The sequence below is a fragment of the Mesoplodon densirostris genome, chromosome 13, assembly GCF_025265405.1.
Source record: "Mesoplodon densirostris isolate mMesDen1 chromosome 13, mMesDen1 primary haplotype, whole genome shotgun sequence".
NCBI classification, from domain to species: Eukaryota; Metazoa; Chordata; class Mammalia; order Artiodactyla; family Ziphiidae; genus Mesoplodon; species Mesoplodon densirostris.
In genome coordinates, this window is record NC_082673.1 from 2,385,005 (window position 1) to 2,403,241 (window position 18,237).

The 18,237-nt window shown below is 34.9% G+C and overlaps 1 protein-coding gene across 2 annotated transcripts in view; it reads left to right on the forward strand.

Moving 5' to 3' along the window:
* The window catches only part of SNTG1 (syntrophin gamma 1), a 180,590-nt gene extending 162,627 nt beyond the window's left edge, over positions 1 to 17,963 (forward strand). For both annotated transcript variants that reach the window (XM_060116217.1, XM_060116218.1), the window contains one exon: positions 17,805 to 17,963. In XM_060116217.1, the coding sequence (XP_059972200.1) occupies positions 17,805 to 17,963 (159 nt within the window). The remainder of the gene's footprint in view (positions 1 to 17,804) is intronic.
* Positions 17,964 to 18,237: the final 274 nt, after the last annotated feature.

The following is an 18,237-nucleotide window of genomic DNA, read 5'->3' on the forward strand; positions in this document are numbered from 1 at the left end:
TTTTTAATCAATTTATGTTTCCCCATGTTATTCTATATTAAATAAAATGAATAAATGAATGATTTTTTTGCTTTGCTCCATGCAAATTTTCAGTATTCTGAAATTTATTTACTATGTTGTTTTAACTCATCAGAAAGATTTACTACTTTTATGCTATGAATGTATATTTGTAAATTTTCAAAATCTGAGTGATTTCCTTTACCCTTCTGTGAAATTCACAGCAACAGTCTTTGGGTTAGAATGAGTTATAAATATATTATTTCAGTGGGGAAGAAAGAATGAATAACGAATATCAAAGTGAAAAATCAATTCTATGGAAATGAAAACTGAGACATAAATTTTCAACTCTGGATTAAAAGCACCGTAATTCTGTTACATTCTTGTATGTATTAAATCCAGGGGGAGTCTTGGCCTGCCATTCAGAGTCTTCTGAGGACCGAGCCCACCTGACTCTCCCATCCACGTCTCTTGCGGCCCTGCTCTGTGTCCAGACCAGAGGCCCTCATTCTCCCTTTAACAAGACGATGCCTTTCTGGCCTTATACATCTGTTCATGCTTTTGTCTGGATTTTTCTCCTTAGTCCCCTCAGCTCTTGATCTGAATCTCTCTACAAATACCCACCCCTGCCTTATGTTTGTCTCTGACTCCTCCTGGGCTGCAGGCTGTTTAAGGGGGGCTGTGCAGGCAGCTCCTTTCTGCTGACTCCTGTCCTCCTGCATTTCTTTAAAGCTTCCCTGTTCCAAGTGGTCTTGCCTTATATTTGTCTCACATCAGTGTGGAAGAGGCCTGGGTAACTTCACCTGCTCTGTCCATTTGCTTGTCTCCTAATTCTCACGTCTACAGCCCATCACAGCCCGTCCCTAAGTGCAGAACTTTCTATGGGGCTACAGCACCTCTGCTTTCCCCTCCAGCTGCCGTGGGCGGATCATTACTCTGTGTCACTTACACCACTCTTTAATCTGGTTCTTAGTGTTACTATAAACAGTGCATTACTATTGTCCAAAAGTATGTATCTTTAGCTTTTGGTGGATTTCCCAGTCTTTCACACACAGGACAAATCCTAATACGGGTGAATGGTGTTAATGTTGTGTTGTCAGTTCTATACTCTTCTGGCGAACGTGGAATGTCAGCCACTAGTTGACAAGTTTGATTTGATAAGTTCCTTCTCTTCTGATATTTTCAGTGTGCTAACAAATCCTTAGTTGACAACATGAAGCAAAAAGGATAAATGTAGTGAAATGACTACTAACTGTAGTATTTAGGCTTCAGTTTAACGTGGTGCATATTATACATGCACCTAATTATACTTCCTTAACTTTTCTAGTCATTAGTTGTCTGCCAGCTTCTAAATACTACTTTTTCTGTTTATAATGTTTTAAGCAATATTTAATAAATTCATTTAATAAGAGATAGTTTCAGAAGATATTTATTGAATGTTTTTCTTGAATTTAGAGGCAGTGATTATTTTTTAACATCTTTATTGGAGTATAGTTGCTTTACAATGGTGTGTTAGTTTCTGCTGTATAACAAAGTGAATCAGCTATATGTATACATATATCAAGGCAGTGATTTTTAAGTAGTGAAAAGAGCAGTCTTAAAACCAGTGGGAGAATCTGACCTTTGGTGAGTTGCCAAACTTCTTTAAAGTCACCATCTCCTTCTATAAAATGAAAGAGAGTAACACCTCCATGGGTAAAATTGAAAGCACCAAATTAAATATGGAGACTGTTTAACAAGTGACACTCACCAGTCAGAACAGTGGCCAGCTCTATAGAATTGTTTAGCCATACTGGTGTGTATCACCTCGGCAAATATCATAGAAATTATATTAGATTAAAACTAGTACAATTGCTAACTATGCTATAACCTTTATAACTGCAATTTGTGAGCAGTAGTCAAAAGGACCATCACTGGAGGATAGCAAGGAGAATACCAGCATGTATCACATCACAGGACTCATGGGACCATCTATCGTAAGCATGGCTTATGGTTGAAATTGATGTCATCTGAGAATTCAATGTTTTCTCTGTTTAGGGCAGCACTTTTTTTTTAATGAGAGAGTAGGCAACATGATATATTGGAAAGAAAATTAGGATCAGGTAACCTTGAGTAAAAAAAAAAATCTCATCTTTACCATTTCCTGGCTATATTCCCAGGGGCAATTCATCACCAAATTATGACTTCTACCTTGCAGGGAAAGTGTAAGGAATAAATACCCCTGGTACCTAGCATATGGAAGACACTCGATAAATCACTGATGAATGATTTCATCTTTAAAGAATGTAGCATAACAACTAAGGAAGTATTAAAAAAATAGCAGTATTATTATGAGGAGAGAAGTTAGTAAAGGTGATTATTTAACATATATAGACTGTTTGTCCTTCCCACATTTAAGAAATTCAAGTTTATAACCATAACCCAAATTTGTGTCATTTTTCACATGCTTTGGACAGTTTCTGTGTTTTGTTCATTTCTATTAATTTTTAAATTTTTAATGTGGGAAATTTGGGCTGTGTCCATGTCTCCAAGTCAGGGACAGGAGCTTCTCCTGTATATTATATAATATAACTCCTCTTAATTTATGTATGTTGTAACATTGGTGTCCACTCCGTGTGGTCATTGTTCACTAGCATGCCTTCTTCACTAGATCAAGAACTTTTAAGCACAAGGAGTGTGTCTTACAACATATAATCCTCAGGCTTCACCTGATGCTTGCCTGCTACCAGGCAAGTAATAACTGTCTGTGTTTCACTTCATTTAATATTTCCTGGTACATTATTGAGTCACTCTCCCCAGTCTCTTTTTCATTTAGGCAAACAAAATTAGGTAGTCATAATCTGAATGGATGGATGTTGGAAGATAGGAAGAAGTATTTGGAATTTACTCTGTGTAGCAGTGTGCTGAATCTTTTATTCTGATTAACTATTATTTCCTTTCGTTCATTTTTTAAAATCTTGGTTTTATTTATACTTTCCTTCAACATAAATAAAATGCTGTAGAAATATTTATTTTAAAACATGTTAGAAAAATGTCTTCTGGGAAAAGTTAACACAGTTACCAAGGCATCAGAAACAAACCTAAAGGCCATATGGACGTAAAAGTGTTTGTGAACTCTTCCAACTCACAGGAAGTTATAAAACTAGAAGATGTTCCATGTACCCTTCGTCCAGTTTCCCCCAGTGGGTAAACCTTATGTAACTATAGTATAATATAAAAAGCAGGAATTTTAACATTGACGCAATATGTGTATATTTCACGTCAGTTATAGCATGTGTGAATTTGTGCGCCCATAACCACAATCAAATACACAATATACCCTTTATACAAACCCCTCACTCCCACCATTCCTAGTTCCTAGAAGCCACTAATCTGTTTTTCATTTCTATAATTTTGTCATTTTGAGAATATTGTATAGATTAAACGTACACTATGTGAAATTCTGAGATTGACTTTTTTCATTGAGCATAATGCCCTATGTATGCATATTGATCGTTTGTTCCTTTTTATTGCTGACTAGTATTCCATGATATGGAATATGGAATATGGACCTCATTTTGTTTAACCATTTATCTGTTGAGGGACATTTGACTGCAGTGTTTAGTTATTGCTGCTATGAATAATAGCGTACACACTTCTATGTAGACGTGACATTTCATTTCTCTGGGATAAATGCCCAGGGAGGCAGTTGCTCAGTCATATGGAAAATGTTCATTTAGTTTTAAGGAAAACGCCAAATTGCTTTTCAAAGTAGTGGTGACATTTTACATTCCCACCAGCAATGTATGATAAACCCAGTCTCTCTACATCCTCACCAGCATTTGAAATGATCACTACTTTTTATTTTAGCAGTTCTCATCATAGTCTTTTGTTTTTGTTTTTGTTTTTTTTGCGGTACACGGGGCTCTCATTGTTGTGGCCTCTCCTGTTGCGGAGCACAGGCTCCAGACGTGCAGGCTCAGCGGCCATGGGTCACAGACCCAGCCGCTCCGCGGCATGTGGGATCTTCCTGGACCGCGGCATGAACCCGCGTCCCCTGAATCAGCAGGCGGACTCTCAACCACTGCGCCACCAGGGAAGCCCCCTCATCATAGTCTTAATTTGCATTTCCCTAATGGCTAGCAATGATGAATAACATTTTACATGACTATTTTCTCTCTATATATGTTCCCTTTGATGAAATGTCTTTTCCCGTTTTTTGCCTATTTTTGAATTGTATTTTGTGATTTGTTTTACTTAGAGTTTTATGATTTATTATGTATTTTGTATATGAGGATTTGTTAGATGTGTTGTTTGCAAATATTTTTTTCCATTTTGTAATTTATCTTTCATCTTTTTAACAGGGTATCTTGCAGAGAAATTAAAAAATTTTTACAAACCCAATTTATCAATTCTTTTCTTAAAAATTATAATTTTGGTGTCATGTCAAAAATTCTTCAGCACGTCACAGGTGCCAAAGGTTTTCTCCTATGCTATTTTCAAAATGTCTTATAAACTTGCCATTTACATTTAAATATATGACACATCTGAGTTCATTTTTTTCTGTAAGTTGTGGGGTTTAGCTGACCTTCTCTGTTTTGCCTGTTTTGCCTGTGGTTATCCAGTTACAACAGCATCATTTGTTGTAAAGATCATTCTCCTTCTATTGATTTATTTTAGCAGCTTGAAAATTACTTGGTCCTACCTCTGTGGTGCTGTTTCTTGCATCTCTCTCTTTGCCAGTATTATACATTCTTGGATACAGTAGCTATATAATAATCCTTGAAATGGATGATTCTGTCCACTTTACTGTTATTTTTCAGAATGTGTTAGCTGTTGTAGTTGCTTTGTATTTCCACAGACATTTTACAATTACCTTCTCTATATCTATGAATAATGTCACTGCCCCTTCAGTAGGGATGGCATAACCTATATATCAATTTCAGGAGAATTGACATCTTTACTATGTTGATTTCTTAAAGCAATGAAAACATAATATTTTTCTACTTTTTGAACTTTTGATTTATTTCTTCAGTATTGTGTAGTTTTCATCATATAAATCCTATGCATGTTTTGTTAGATTGGCATTTAGGTAAATCATTTCCTCTTTTTTTGAGGGAATATAAATGATATTTAAAATTTTTTATCTTTCAAATATTAATGCTACTATGTAGCAATATAATTAATGATATATATTTACATTGCATCCTGAATCCTGGATATATATACGCACACACACACACACACACACACATATATATATATGCACTTAGTTCTAGGTCTTTTGTTTCTATTTTTGATGTTTAAAATTCTTTGCATTTATTTACACAGATTATTAACACATGTGCAAATCAGGATAGATATGTTCCTTTTTTCAGATCCATATCACATTACAATCTTTTTCTTGCCTATTTTGTTGCCTACAAATTTAAATACCATATTGAATACCAGTGGTGAGAGCAGACATTCTTCATTTGTTCCTTATTTTAGGGGAAAGTCATTTAGCTTTTCACCATTAAGTATGATGTTAAATTTAATGGTCTAATAGAAATTTTTTTCTCAGGTTGAGTTAGGTCCCCTCTATATCCATTTTTCTGAAAGTTTTTACTATGAATGGGTATCAATTAATACAACAATGTCAATTTTCTTGCTTCGCTTGATAATGTAGTGGTTTATGTCATTGATTTTCAAATACTGACCCTGTCTTACGTTTCAGGAATAAACCCTACTTAATGATGTGGAATTTTTATATATATTGTTGAATTTTATTTGTCAAAATTTTAAGTATTTTTGCTTTTACATCTATGAGAGATTTGGTCTGTAGGTTCTTTTGTTGTTGTTTTTTGCTTATTTTATTTTGCTTTGTTTGGTACTGTATTTGCCTGGTTTTGGTATTGGGACAAACTGTCTTTATAAAATGAGTTGAAAATGTTCCTCCTCTTTTACTTTCTGGAAGATATTGTGTACTATTTTTGTTGATTCTTTCTTTTTTTAAAAAAACATCTTTATTGGAGTATAATTGCTTTACAATGGTGTGTTAGTTTCTGCTTTATAACAAAGTGAATCAGCTATACATATACATATGTTCCCATATCTCTTCCCTCTTGTGTCTCTCTCCCTCCCACCCTCCCTATCCCACCCCTCTAGGTGGTCACAAAGAACTGAGCTGATCTCCCTGTGCTATGCAGCTGCTTCCTACTAGCTATCTGTTTTACGTTTGGTAGTGTATATATGTCCATGCCACTCTCTCACTTTGTCACAGCTTACCCTTCCCCCTCCCCATATCCTCAAGTCCATTCTCTACTAGGTCTGTATCTTTATTCCCATCTTACCCCTAGGTTCTTCATGACATTTTTTTTTCTTAGATTCCATATATATGTGTTAGCATACAGTATTTCTTTTTCTCTTTCTGACTTACTTCACTCTGTATGACAGACTCTAGGTCCATCTACCTCACTACAAATAACTCAATTTCATTTCTTTTTATGGCTGAGTAATATTTCATTGTAGATATGTGCCACATCTTCTTTTTCCATTCATCTGTTGATGGACACTTAGGTTGCTTTCATGTCCTGGCTATTGTAAATAGAGCTGCAATGAACATTTGGTACATGTCTCTTTTTGAATTATGGTTTTCTCAGGGTATATGCCCAGTAGCGGGATTGCTGGGTCCTATGGTAGTTCTATTTTTAGTTTTTTAAGGAACCTCCATACTGTTCTCCATAGTGGCTGCATCAATTTACTTTCCCACCAACAGTGCAAGATTGTTCCCTTTTCTCCACACCCTCTCCAGCATTTATTGTTTGTAGATTTTTTGATGATGGCCATTCTGACTGGTGTGAGATCATATCTCATTGTAGTTTTGATTTGCATTTCTCTAATGATTAATGACATTGAGCATTCTTTCATGTGTTTGTTGGCAATCTGTATATCTTCTTTGGAGAAATGTCTAACTCAAAATGGATTAAAGACCTAAATGTAAGGCCAGACACTATCAAACTCTTAGAGGAAAACATAGGCAGGACACTATGACATAAATCACAGCAAGATCCTTTTTGATCCACCTCTTAGAGAAATGGAAATAAAAACAAAAATAAACAAATGAGACCTAATGAAACTGAAAAGCTTTTGCACAGCAAAGGAAACCATAAACAAGACCAAAAGACAACCCTCAGAATGGGAGAAAATATTTGCAAATGAAGCAACTGACAAAGGATTAATCTCCAAAATTTACAAGCAGCTCATGCAGCTCAATATCAAAAAAACAAACAACCCAATCCAAAAATGGGCAGAAGACCTAAATAGACATTTCTCCAAAGAAGATATACAGATTGTTCATTCTTTCTTAAAGGTTTAGTAGAGCTCTCTAGTGGAAACATCTGGGCCAGGAGATTTCATTTTGGGGATTTTTAAAAATTATGAATTTAACTTATTTAGTAAATAGCTATTCAAATTATCTATTCTTATCAGATGCTTTGTGGTAATTTTTACTTTCCAAGGTCTTCATTACTTTTTTCTAAGTTGTCAAATTTGTGTGTGTAGACTTTTCTATAGTATTTCCTTATGGTCACTTTGAAGTCTGCAGATTCTGTAATGACACCCCTGAGTCATTCCTGATACTAGTAATTGATGCCTTCTCTCTCTTTTTCTGTCAGGCTTGCTACAGAATATTCAAAGAACAAGGATGACTTTCTCATTTATTTTCTCTATTGAGTTCTGTGATCAATTTAATGAATTCTGCTCTTATCTTTCTTATTTACTTCCTTTTGGTTGCTTTGGATTTATATTGCTCTTCTTTTTCTGATTTCACATGGTGGGATTTTAAAATTGTTAACTTGAAACTTCCTTGTTTCTAACATAAACATTTAATTCTATAATTTCCTTCCTAGAACTGCATTCACTGCATTCCACAAATTTTGATATATTATATTTCTGTTTTCATTCAATTCAATGTGTTTTTGATTTACCTCAAGGCTTCCTCTTTGACAGGTGGATTTTCTTTTTAGAAGTGTGATGTCTATGTTCTAAGTATCTGGGGATTTTTGTTATATTTATAGAATTGATTACTAGTCTGATACAGTTAGTCAGAGAGCATACTCCATATGATTTCACTTTTTTTTCTTTTTCTTACAGTCCAAGATATGACCTTATCTCAAATACTATACTTGTATAAGACAAAATAGACTTTAAAACAAAAATTTTCCAAAGATAGAGAAGGGCATTATATAATGAAAAAAAGGGTCAATTCAACAAAAAGTTATAACGATTGTAAATATATATGCATCCAACATCAGAGCACCTAATATATAAAAATATTGACAGATCTCAAGGGAATAATTGACAGAAACACAACAATAGTAAGAGACTTCAATATCCCACTTTCAGGAAATCTAAGAGTTGTATTTTTTGAAAAGAAAAACAAAATTTAAAAACTCTTAGATAAAGAAAAAAGAGATATACTCAAATAAATAAATTCAGAAATGAAAGAGGAGACATTACAATGGATAACACAGAAATAAAAAAGGATACACCAACAAATTGGATAACTGGGAAGAAACTGATAAATTCCTAGAGGCATAAAAACTAAATACTGAATCAAGAAGAAATAGAGGGCTTCCCTGTGGCACAGTGGTTGAGAGTCCGCCTGCCGATGCAGGGGACATGGGTTTGTGCCCGGTCCGGGATGATCCCACATGCCGCAGAGTGGCTGGGCCCATGAGCCATGGCCACTGAGCCTGCACATCCAGAGCCTGTGCTCCGCAACAGGAGAGGCCACAAAAGTGAGAGGCCCACATACCAGAAAAAAAAAAGAAGAAATTGAAAGTCTGAACAGAATAATAACAAACAAGGATTACAAATAGTAAACAAAACTTTCCAAAAAGAAAAGCCCAGTACCAAAATGCTGCATAGGTCAACTCTAAAAAATCATTCAAATAAGAGTTAATACCAAATTTTCTTAAAACCTTCTAAAATATACAAAACACTCCTAAAATGAAGTTATGAAGCCAGCATCACCCTGATTCCAAGTCCAGACAAGGACAACATTAGAACAGAAAACTACAGGCCAGTATCCCGGATGAACACTGACACAAAAAGCCTTGGTGAAATACTAGCAAATCAAATTTGAAAGCATATTAAAAGAATTATGTAACATGTCCAACTGAAATTTATGCCCGGGATATAAGTATGGTTCAACATACAAAAATCAATCAATGTGATACCCCACATTAACAGAATAAAAGATAAAAAATATATATTTCAATAAATGCAGAAAAGCATTTGATAAAATTCAACATCCTTTCATGATAAGAAGTCTCAACAAAATAGGTACAGAAGAAACATCCATCAACACAATAAGGCTATATTTGAAAAACCCACAACTAACATCATAATCAATAGGGAAAAACTAAAACTCCTTCTTCTAAGATCTGGAACAAGGCAAGGATGCCCACTCATGTCACTACTATTCAATATAGTACTGAAAGTGCTAACCAGAGCAATTAGGCAAGAAAAGGAAATAAAAGGCATCTAAATTGGAAAGAAAGAAGTAAAATTATTTCTGTTTGCAGATGACATTATCATATATATATATATTAAAAAAAACCTAAAGACACCATAAAAATTGTTATAACTAATAAACAAATTTTACAAAGTCATAGGATACAAAATTGACATATAAAAGTCAGTGGAATTGCTATGCACTAACAAGGAACTATCTGAAAGGGAAATTAGGAAAACGATCTCATGCACAATAGCAACAAAAAAGAATAAATTACTTAGGAATTAACTTTAAAAGGTAAAAGACTTGTACAATGAAGTTTATAAAACATTGATGAAGGAAATTTTAAAAGACACAAATAAATGGAAAGACAGCCCATGTTCATGAAATGGAAGAATTAATATTGCTAAAATATCCACATTACCCAAGGTGACCTATAGGTTCAGTGAAATACCTATCAATCATAATGATAATTTTTCCAGAAATAGAAAATATCCTAAATTCATATGGAATTTAAAAAGACCCCAAATAGCTAAAGCCATCTTGAGCAGGAAGAACAAAGCTGGAGGCATCACACTTCCTAACTTAAAATTGTATTACAAAGCTATAGTAATCAAAACAGTATTGTACAGGTATAAATATAGACATATAGACCAATGGTACATAATAGAGATTCCAGAAATAAATCCACACGTTTATGGTCAACTGATCATTGACAAAGGTTCCAAGAACATACAATGAGAGGACAGTCTCTGTAAAAAATGATGCTGGAAAAACTGGACAGCTACATGCAAAAGAAGGCAATTGGACCACTATCTCACACCACACATAAAAATCAACTTAAAATGGATTAAAGACTTAAATATAATACCTGATACCATAAAACTCCCAGGAGAAAACATAGGGGAACAACTTCTTGACACTGGTCTTGCCAATAATATTTTGGATATGACTCCAAAAGAATAGGCAACAAAAGCCAAAGTGGGCAAGTGGTACTATATTAAATTAAAAAGCTTTGCACAGCAAAGAAAATAATTTTTAGAAAATAAAAAGGCACTCTACAGAATGGGAAAAATTATTATTTGCAAGCCATGTATCCAATAATGAGTTAATTTCCAAAATATATAAGGAACTCATACATCTCAATACCAAAATTACAAATAACTCAGTTAAAAATGAGCAAAGGGTCTAAGAGACACTTCTCAAAAAAAGAAACTTAAATAAGTAACAAATATACGAGAAGTTGCTCAATGTTTCTAGTTCTCAGGGAAATGCAAATCAAAACCACAACGAGATATCACCTTACACCAATTAGGGTGACTATTATCAAAAAGACAAAGGATAACAATGTTGGCAAGGATGTGAAGAAGGGAACCCTTGTGTACTGCTGGCGGGAATGTAAATTGGCACAGCTCTTATGGAAAACAGTATGAATATTCCTCAAAATAATTAAATAGGATTGCCACATTATCCAGCAATTCTACTGCTGGGTATATTTCCAAATAAAATGAAATCTGTATCTTGAAAATATATCTGCACCCCCATGTTCATTACAGCACTATTCACAATAGTCAAGCCATGGCAAAAACCCTAAATGTCCTTTAATAGATGAATGGATAAAGAAAATAGATCATATAGATGGATAGATACATAGATACATAGGGATAGAGGTATATGCATACACATAAAATGGAATATTATTCAACCTTACAGAAAGAGGACATCTTGTTGTTTGTGACATGGGTGGAGCTGGAGTATATTATGCTAAGCAAAATAAGCAAGACACAGAAAGAGAAATACAGCGTGATCTCACTTAAGTGTAACATCTGAAATAGTCACGTTCAGAAGCAGAGAGTAGAATGGTGGTTCACAGGGGCTCGGGGGGAGGGAGAGGGAAATGGAGTGATGTTCATCCAAGGGAACAAAGCTTCAGTTAGATAAGATTAATAGAGACCTAACGTATAATGTGATGATTGTACATAACAATATTGAATACTTGAAACTTACAGCGAAGATAGATAGTAAATAAACCACCCCCAACACACACTATAGTAGTCATAGAGGTGATGATATGTAAATTAGCCTGACTGTGGTACACTTTTTACAATGTATACATATATCAGAACATCAAGTCATGCACCTTAAATACATACAGTGTTATATGTCTAAAATATCATAATAAAGCTTTACAAAAGAAAACTTGAGCCAATGTTTTAAATATGGACACTGTTGCAGTGTTTCTTTTCTTTTAAAAATGATTTTTAAAGTGATAAAATGATTTAGCAAATGGACTCAGATCTTGCTATATGTGATAAGTAGACAACTTTAAATAAAACACGCTCTACTAGTACATTAATACATTCCCGGTTACAAGGCAAATACATTACAACCAGAGTTTACTTAACAAGAGATATTGTTTGTTTGGGGAATATGAGTGTTTGAGTTGCCATATGTACTACAAGATTAAAAGTTCTAAGTAGTGTTTAAATTTTTGGTTGTGAAAAGTCTCAGAAATACTGAAAAAAGACAGGAGTTGGGGGAACATACTTTGTTTTTGTTGTTTTATGGCTATAGAAGGACAATGTTATAATACAAAAGCCTGTTATATTTTTTTCTCTGAAAGTAGAAATTCATAAATTCTCACTTCGTTGCTCAGAAAGCTTAATAACTTTCCCATCTGTTTTCCAAAGCCTCATTAAACTTCCCAGAACTTTCCTAGTAGAACAGGGAATTGTTCCCAATTGAAATCATGAGTAATATTGTAGTTATTTGACAATTTATTAAAAAGCTTATTTTACTGTATTGGGTATTTTTAAAAAAGTGCTTAATTTATGTTGTTAGTATAGGTACTAATACATCAAGGATTACTACTATATACTCATAGTTGTCCATAACTAAATTTTCCAGGTAAAAAGTACATTTTTTGTTTGCTAGTTTTTTTTTTTTTTTTTTTTTTTTTTTTTTTTTTTTTTTTTTTTTTTTTTGTGGTATGCGGGCCTCTCACTGTTGTGGCCTCCCCCGTTGCGGAGCACAGGCTCCGGACGCGCAGGCTCCGGACGCGCAGGCTCAGCGGCCATGGCTCACGGGCCCAGCCGCTCCGCGGCATATGGGATCCTCCCAGACCGGGGCACGAACCCGTATCCCCTGCATCGGCAGGCGGACTCTCAACCACTTGCGCCACCAGGGAGGCCCTGTTTGCTAGTTTTAACATTAATTATCTTTAGGTATATCTATTTTTAAGTTGTAATTTGATAATATGGCTAGACAATCCCCTGACTTCAAAACAGGCTGCCTTCTAAAAGCATTGTTGTCGCTTTATTCATTGAAATTCATGACCATTCCCCCCATGAAAACACTGTTATAATATTTCCTAAACTAGTGTGTATAGCATATTAATCTTAAATTACTGGATTTGAGGTCTGGCAGCCAAGGCAGTACTTTTTGTACAATAAGAGAAAGAAAAAGAAAATTGCTTTTTTATTTAGTGGAACTGTGCAGAGTTTGGAAACATTTCTGAATAGAATTCTTCCCCAAAACCCTTCCCTGCCCCCAATCTCCATGGCCTCAGAGACTTCAAGCTGCCATAAGAGACCTTCTCACACAATATAAGGTTTAGTAAGCCTTAAATCAGAAATTGAGGATTGAGTTCCAGTAATGCTACTTTCCAGCTATTCTCTATAAATCTTCATTTTCTCATTATAAATTGTGGATAAGTGTCTGCCTAAAAGGGTTACCCTTGGGACAGTATGTTCCCTGGTTTGAAGGTAAAGACTGAATATATAACACAGTGAATGGAACATTTTGTATGCTCAGTAAGTATCTGTCAAAGATTCCACTGAAGAATTAATGATGTGCTGAAATTTGCCTTTTGGAAGAAAATAACCAGTCATCTAAGCAAATTCCTATTCGGCATTTGAGGTCTCATAAATTAGGATGTTTAATATTCACAAAACAAGACAGATATTGAGGATGAAGGATCTCCCTCTGCATAAAAGATGAAGGGTCAGCTTCCTACCTATCCTGCTTTTCACAATTTCTGACTCTTTTTGGCATTTGGAACCAAAGGTTTTCCAAAACGCCAAGACCTTTCTGCTTTCACTGAAAACTTTCCAGAGCCCCAGATGTTTAGATTATGGGGAAGAAAAATGAGGACAGGGCAGGCTCCTGCTTGGTAATGCAGGTCCTTCATCAATCCTGTTTGGTGGTGCCTCATAGTATAGAAGAAACTGGAGCAGCTGGAAATAAATCAGGGAAATTAGTAATTGTGTGAGTATATCTGTATGTGTGTCTATGTGAGTTATATACCACTTATTTCATCTAAAATTTTATTTCAAACGATTGGATTAGGAAAAGTAATATGTCATAAAGGAGAACTCTGTACAGGATATTCCTCTACCTTTAAAAGAGCTCCTAAACTCCTGGGAATCATGAGGGTTCTGAATCATGTTTATTTCTCACTGAGAAGGTTTTTTCTCCTTATACATAATTTATTTTTCAAGCCTCTTATATTCTCCATAGGGATATTGACTTTTATTTACCCATGTGTGTTAAGAATCCAAATTATTCTCTAACTTGGTAAACTAGAAAACTTAAACTGGCATTTTTTAAGTAAAACAAATATATTAACCACCTCCAAAACAAGTAGCTGTTAAAGGGAACATGTCCATGGTATGATGCATTTTTCTTCCTTTTTGCCAAAAGTCACCATTTTTCTATCGAAGAAATGTAATTGTATTTTTATTTAATATAAGTAAAAACATTTTGAAAATCAGAATTTTAAGAATAAAGATACACTTGAAAGCATTTTCCAAGGAGGTAAAGTAACTCAAAATAATCAGGTCTGGTGTTATTGTCTCATAATAAAAAAAAGAGGAAAATTACAAAAGTCATGAAAGCATTTGAAAATGGAAAAAAATAAACTGAATTTTGACCTGAAAAATTAACTATTTGATTATGAAAACAGTAATTATTGGATCTATCTGGAAGCTCCCTGGGAAAGCCCCTATTTGCAGTGCTTGTCATTACTTGACGTGACTCAGAACTTGTTCATTGGGAAAACCCACCCCAAGGTATGTACTGAAAACAGTTAGCAGCAATTTCTGTAAGACTACAGTGAACTGCGCTGGTGATTCCAGCTGTAACAGGTGTGAGGTGCTGTCTCGCTGTGGGCTTGACTTTCATCTTTCTGATGATGACTGATGCTGGTCATCTTTCCATGTATGTGCCGGCCATCTACATGTCTTCTCTGAAAAAAAATGTCTATTCATATCTTCTGCTCATTCTTTAATCAGATTGTCTTTTTGCTGTTGAGTTATATGAATTCTTTATACGTTTTGGATAGTAAGCCCTTATCAGATATATAATTTGAAAATCCTCCTTTCAGATGCTCAACCAAAGATCTTGGAATCATCCTTGACTCAATTTTACTTTCAATCCCACACATTTTTTAACTGAAAACTTTACAGCTTCCCTTCTTTCAATCTTATTCCCAAAGAGTTTATTATCAACAGTGTGGCCAGAATTATCATTTTAATACTCAATACCAATTCTTGTCACTCTGTGCTGAAAAATCTCCAGTGGCTTTCCATGGCAATCAGAGTAGAGCTCATAAAGGGCTCATATGTACTACAGTTTCTGGCCTGAGTTATATCTTTGACCTCATTTCCTACGAATTACTCCATGATTCACTCCATCCCAGTGCTGATAGTCCCTGGCTTTCCTCAAGCTCTCCTAGAATGTCTCTATCTCAGGGCCTTTGAAATTGACTTCTGACGGGAATGTTTCTCTCACAAACATCCAGATGGTTTACTCCTTTGTCCCGTTAGGTTTCACCTCCAGGAAAATATGGATTTCCCTGTCCTGCATGCCCTCCCACACTCTGCTCTCTTCCGTGCTTTGTTTTCTTGAGTATACTTATTATTATATTCAGAAATATTATATTTAACTTGTTTATGCCCTTATATGTTGTCTCCTGCCACAAGAATGTAACTCCCATTAGACCATTTTTTCTGTCTGTTCTGCTCACTATTTTATCTTTTCACCAGGAAAAAAAACTAGATGCATAGTAAGTGCTCAATAAATATTCATTGAATGAATGAATGATTAAGTTTTGAGGAGAATTATGTTGAGTGAGATTCCTGGGGTTCAGAAGAGCTCTATTACAAGGAGATGGTAAATAGCTCGGTGAACGTCACCTGTGGATGCTCAGTAGATAGGTACATTCTGTAGGTCAGAATTTACATTAGAAATGAGGGAAAGAGTGTTACTAGTGTACACAGAAATGCAAATTGAAGCCTTAGGAGTGGATGTGATGACCAAAGGTGACTACCGAGCCCGAGGGAAGATGAGTTGACTCTGGAATCAAGGACCAAACTTGAACACATCTCTGCCTCTTGTTTTATCTTCTAATTACCTATCATTTCCTGCCTACCAACATCCAAAAAAAGGCGTAAAAATTTTAAAGTGCCAGTCTGCATCAAATAATTGACATATACTTGACAAGGTATGAATCACTGAAAATATTAATCATCCCCAAAATATCTATATATTTAGATTATTTGTTTTTTGACAACCAAGATATAATCTCCAATTTAATAAAGTATGGCAAAATTATTTTTGAGAAAAATTGTTATATTTTTGCCTAGTTGCAACATTCAACAGTATTCTCCCCTTCACCAAGAGTAAATTGTATGTTTTTATTGTTTTGTTTTTTAATAATATACAAGCATATCTCATGCTTTCCGAAACCGTCCCATCCTTTTTACAGCTAGTGGATTTTTAGGGGTTGACACCGAACATATTCAAAATCTGCACCTGAAATAAGCTGGCTGCACAAAGAACGAAGGGGTGAATTTTGGGTTGAATTAAAGCCAGAGGAAACCTGCTGGGTGACCAATAACACATCGTGGTGACATGAAGCAGATTGCTAAAACTACTGCTCCTGAAATCATAATGACTGAGTAAAATCATTTTGAGGTGGAATCATTTTAGGAATTTACAAGTTAAACCAGATCTTTGCTGTTTTAACATTTGCCATAGGAAACTGACTAAGATATTCTGAAGTTTTGGGGGGAATCTCTTTGACAGCATAACTATTTCATCTACTTTGTACCAAACTATGAATCTATATTGTGGCCTACTGACCTTCTATTACATATCTGTGAAAGTACTCCTGAAGTGAACTATTTTATTTAAATAGTTCCTTGGTACATGACAGATATTACAATATGTCCTAAGTGAATGAATACTTTATATTATTTTCCATTGCCACATACCATGAATTGAAAACACCATCAGCAATGTGCCTATTAATTGCAATTCTGCATCCTTTATTACTAATATGTATTGATATAGCATCAGTTTCGTCAGCAATTCCATATGGTTTATTACGCTCTAGTTATCCTCTTTGTGACAAGTTTATCAAATCGACCTCATCAAGCACATATTTTTATTTTTCTTCTCTCAATCCTTTTGGAATTAAATCATTTTTATGGGACTACTGATGGTTTTTCATAACAATATTTGTGACGTCAGCTTTCAAAACCTATCCCGAGCACCAACTCATGATTTTACAGCTAATCTGATATCATTTGTGGTTTGAAGTAACTTCTTTCTATTTTCATTTCAATATATATCATTTGGTGCTGCTGGTTGGTGCTACATTTCCTTAAGTATCCAAATGGGAAATATATTTCTGAAAATCCAAACGGTTAGTGAGCCCTGGCTAACTTTTTTTAACAACCAAGTATGATAATCAGAATTAATTAAATTTAAAATGAATGCATTCATTATATTTTGGAAGTGAACCATCTGGTTTATAGGGCCTTAAACATTTATATCCCCTTGCTCTCAGTATTTCATATTCATTGTCCTATGACAAACAGCAACTTATTCTAGATAGTAGTGAAGAATACTTTTTAATTACTCCAATCCAAATTTTTCATTTGAATTGTGTGTAAAGAGATAAAAATACTTTTAAAACTGCTGATTCTCTTTACTTACACTATGTCAAAAGTAGAATTTTAATCTGGCCAAATATATTTCTATGCAGCATTTATCAATATTGAAAAGACTCTCATGGGTGATAAGAATGCTTAGTTCTTCTGACTCTTGGGCCACCATATTTTGCAGTAAATTGGCAATGCGTTTGAAAGTAACATATTGAACAAAAATGCCTACAATTTCCATAAGTTAGATATCATTGATTCTAGTTAAGTTTATTGCACTTGAAAGAAAAACTCTAGCTATTATCTAATGGTGTAGTTATTTTCCATTTAGTTTCAGGAAACTGTTTTTTATTTTATGTGACCCATCTCTCTTTCCCTTTCAGGAGCTGGAATTTTCGAATCTATTTGCTGTTCTTCACTGCATTCACTCATTCTTTGCTGCCAAGGTGGCTTGTTTGGACCCCCTCTTTTTAGGCAATCAGGCTACTGCTTCTGCTGCTCCCAGTTCCAGCATGATGAGCAAAGCCAAGTACATGACTTGACAGCCTGAGCTTGGCACCTCTTACTTTGACTTATAAAAATAATTATACTCGTCACTCTAGACACTGGAGAAGCAATCGCATCATCAAGTCAACAGTGAAGCCAAGTTGAAATTTCAGCAGAAAAGAAGAAGGTCATACGGATCTCAGAAGCATTTCTGTTTTGAAGGCCTCTGGGAATCATCCTGAATGAACAGGATAGCTTGCTCTCTATCGGTGGGTCGGTGCCAGTATGTTGCTTTCATCAGAAGAGAAGACGAAAGAATGAATGACTCGA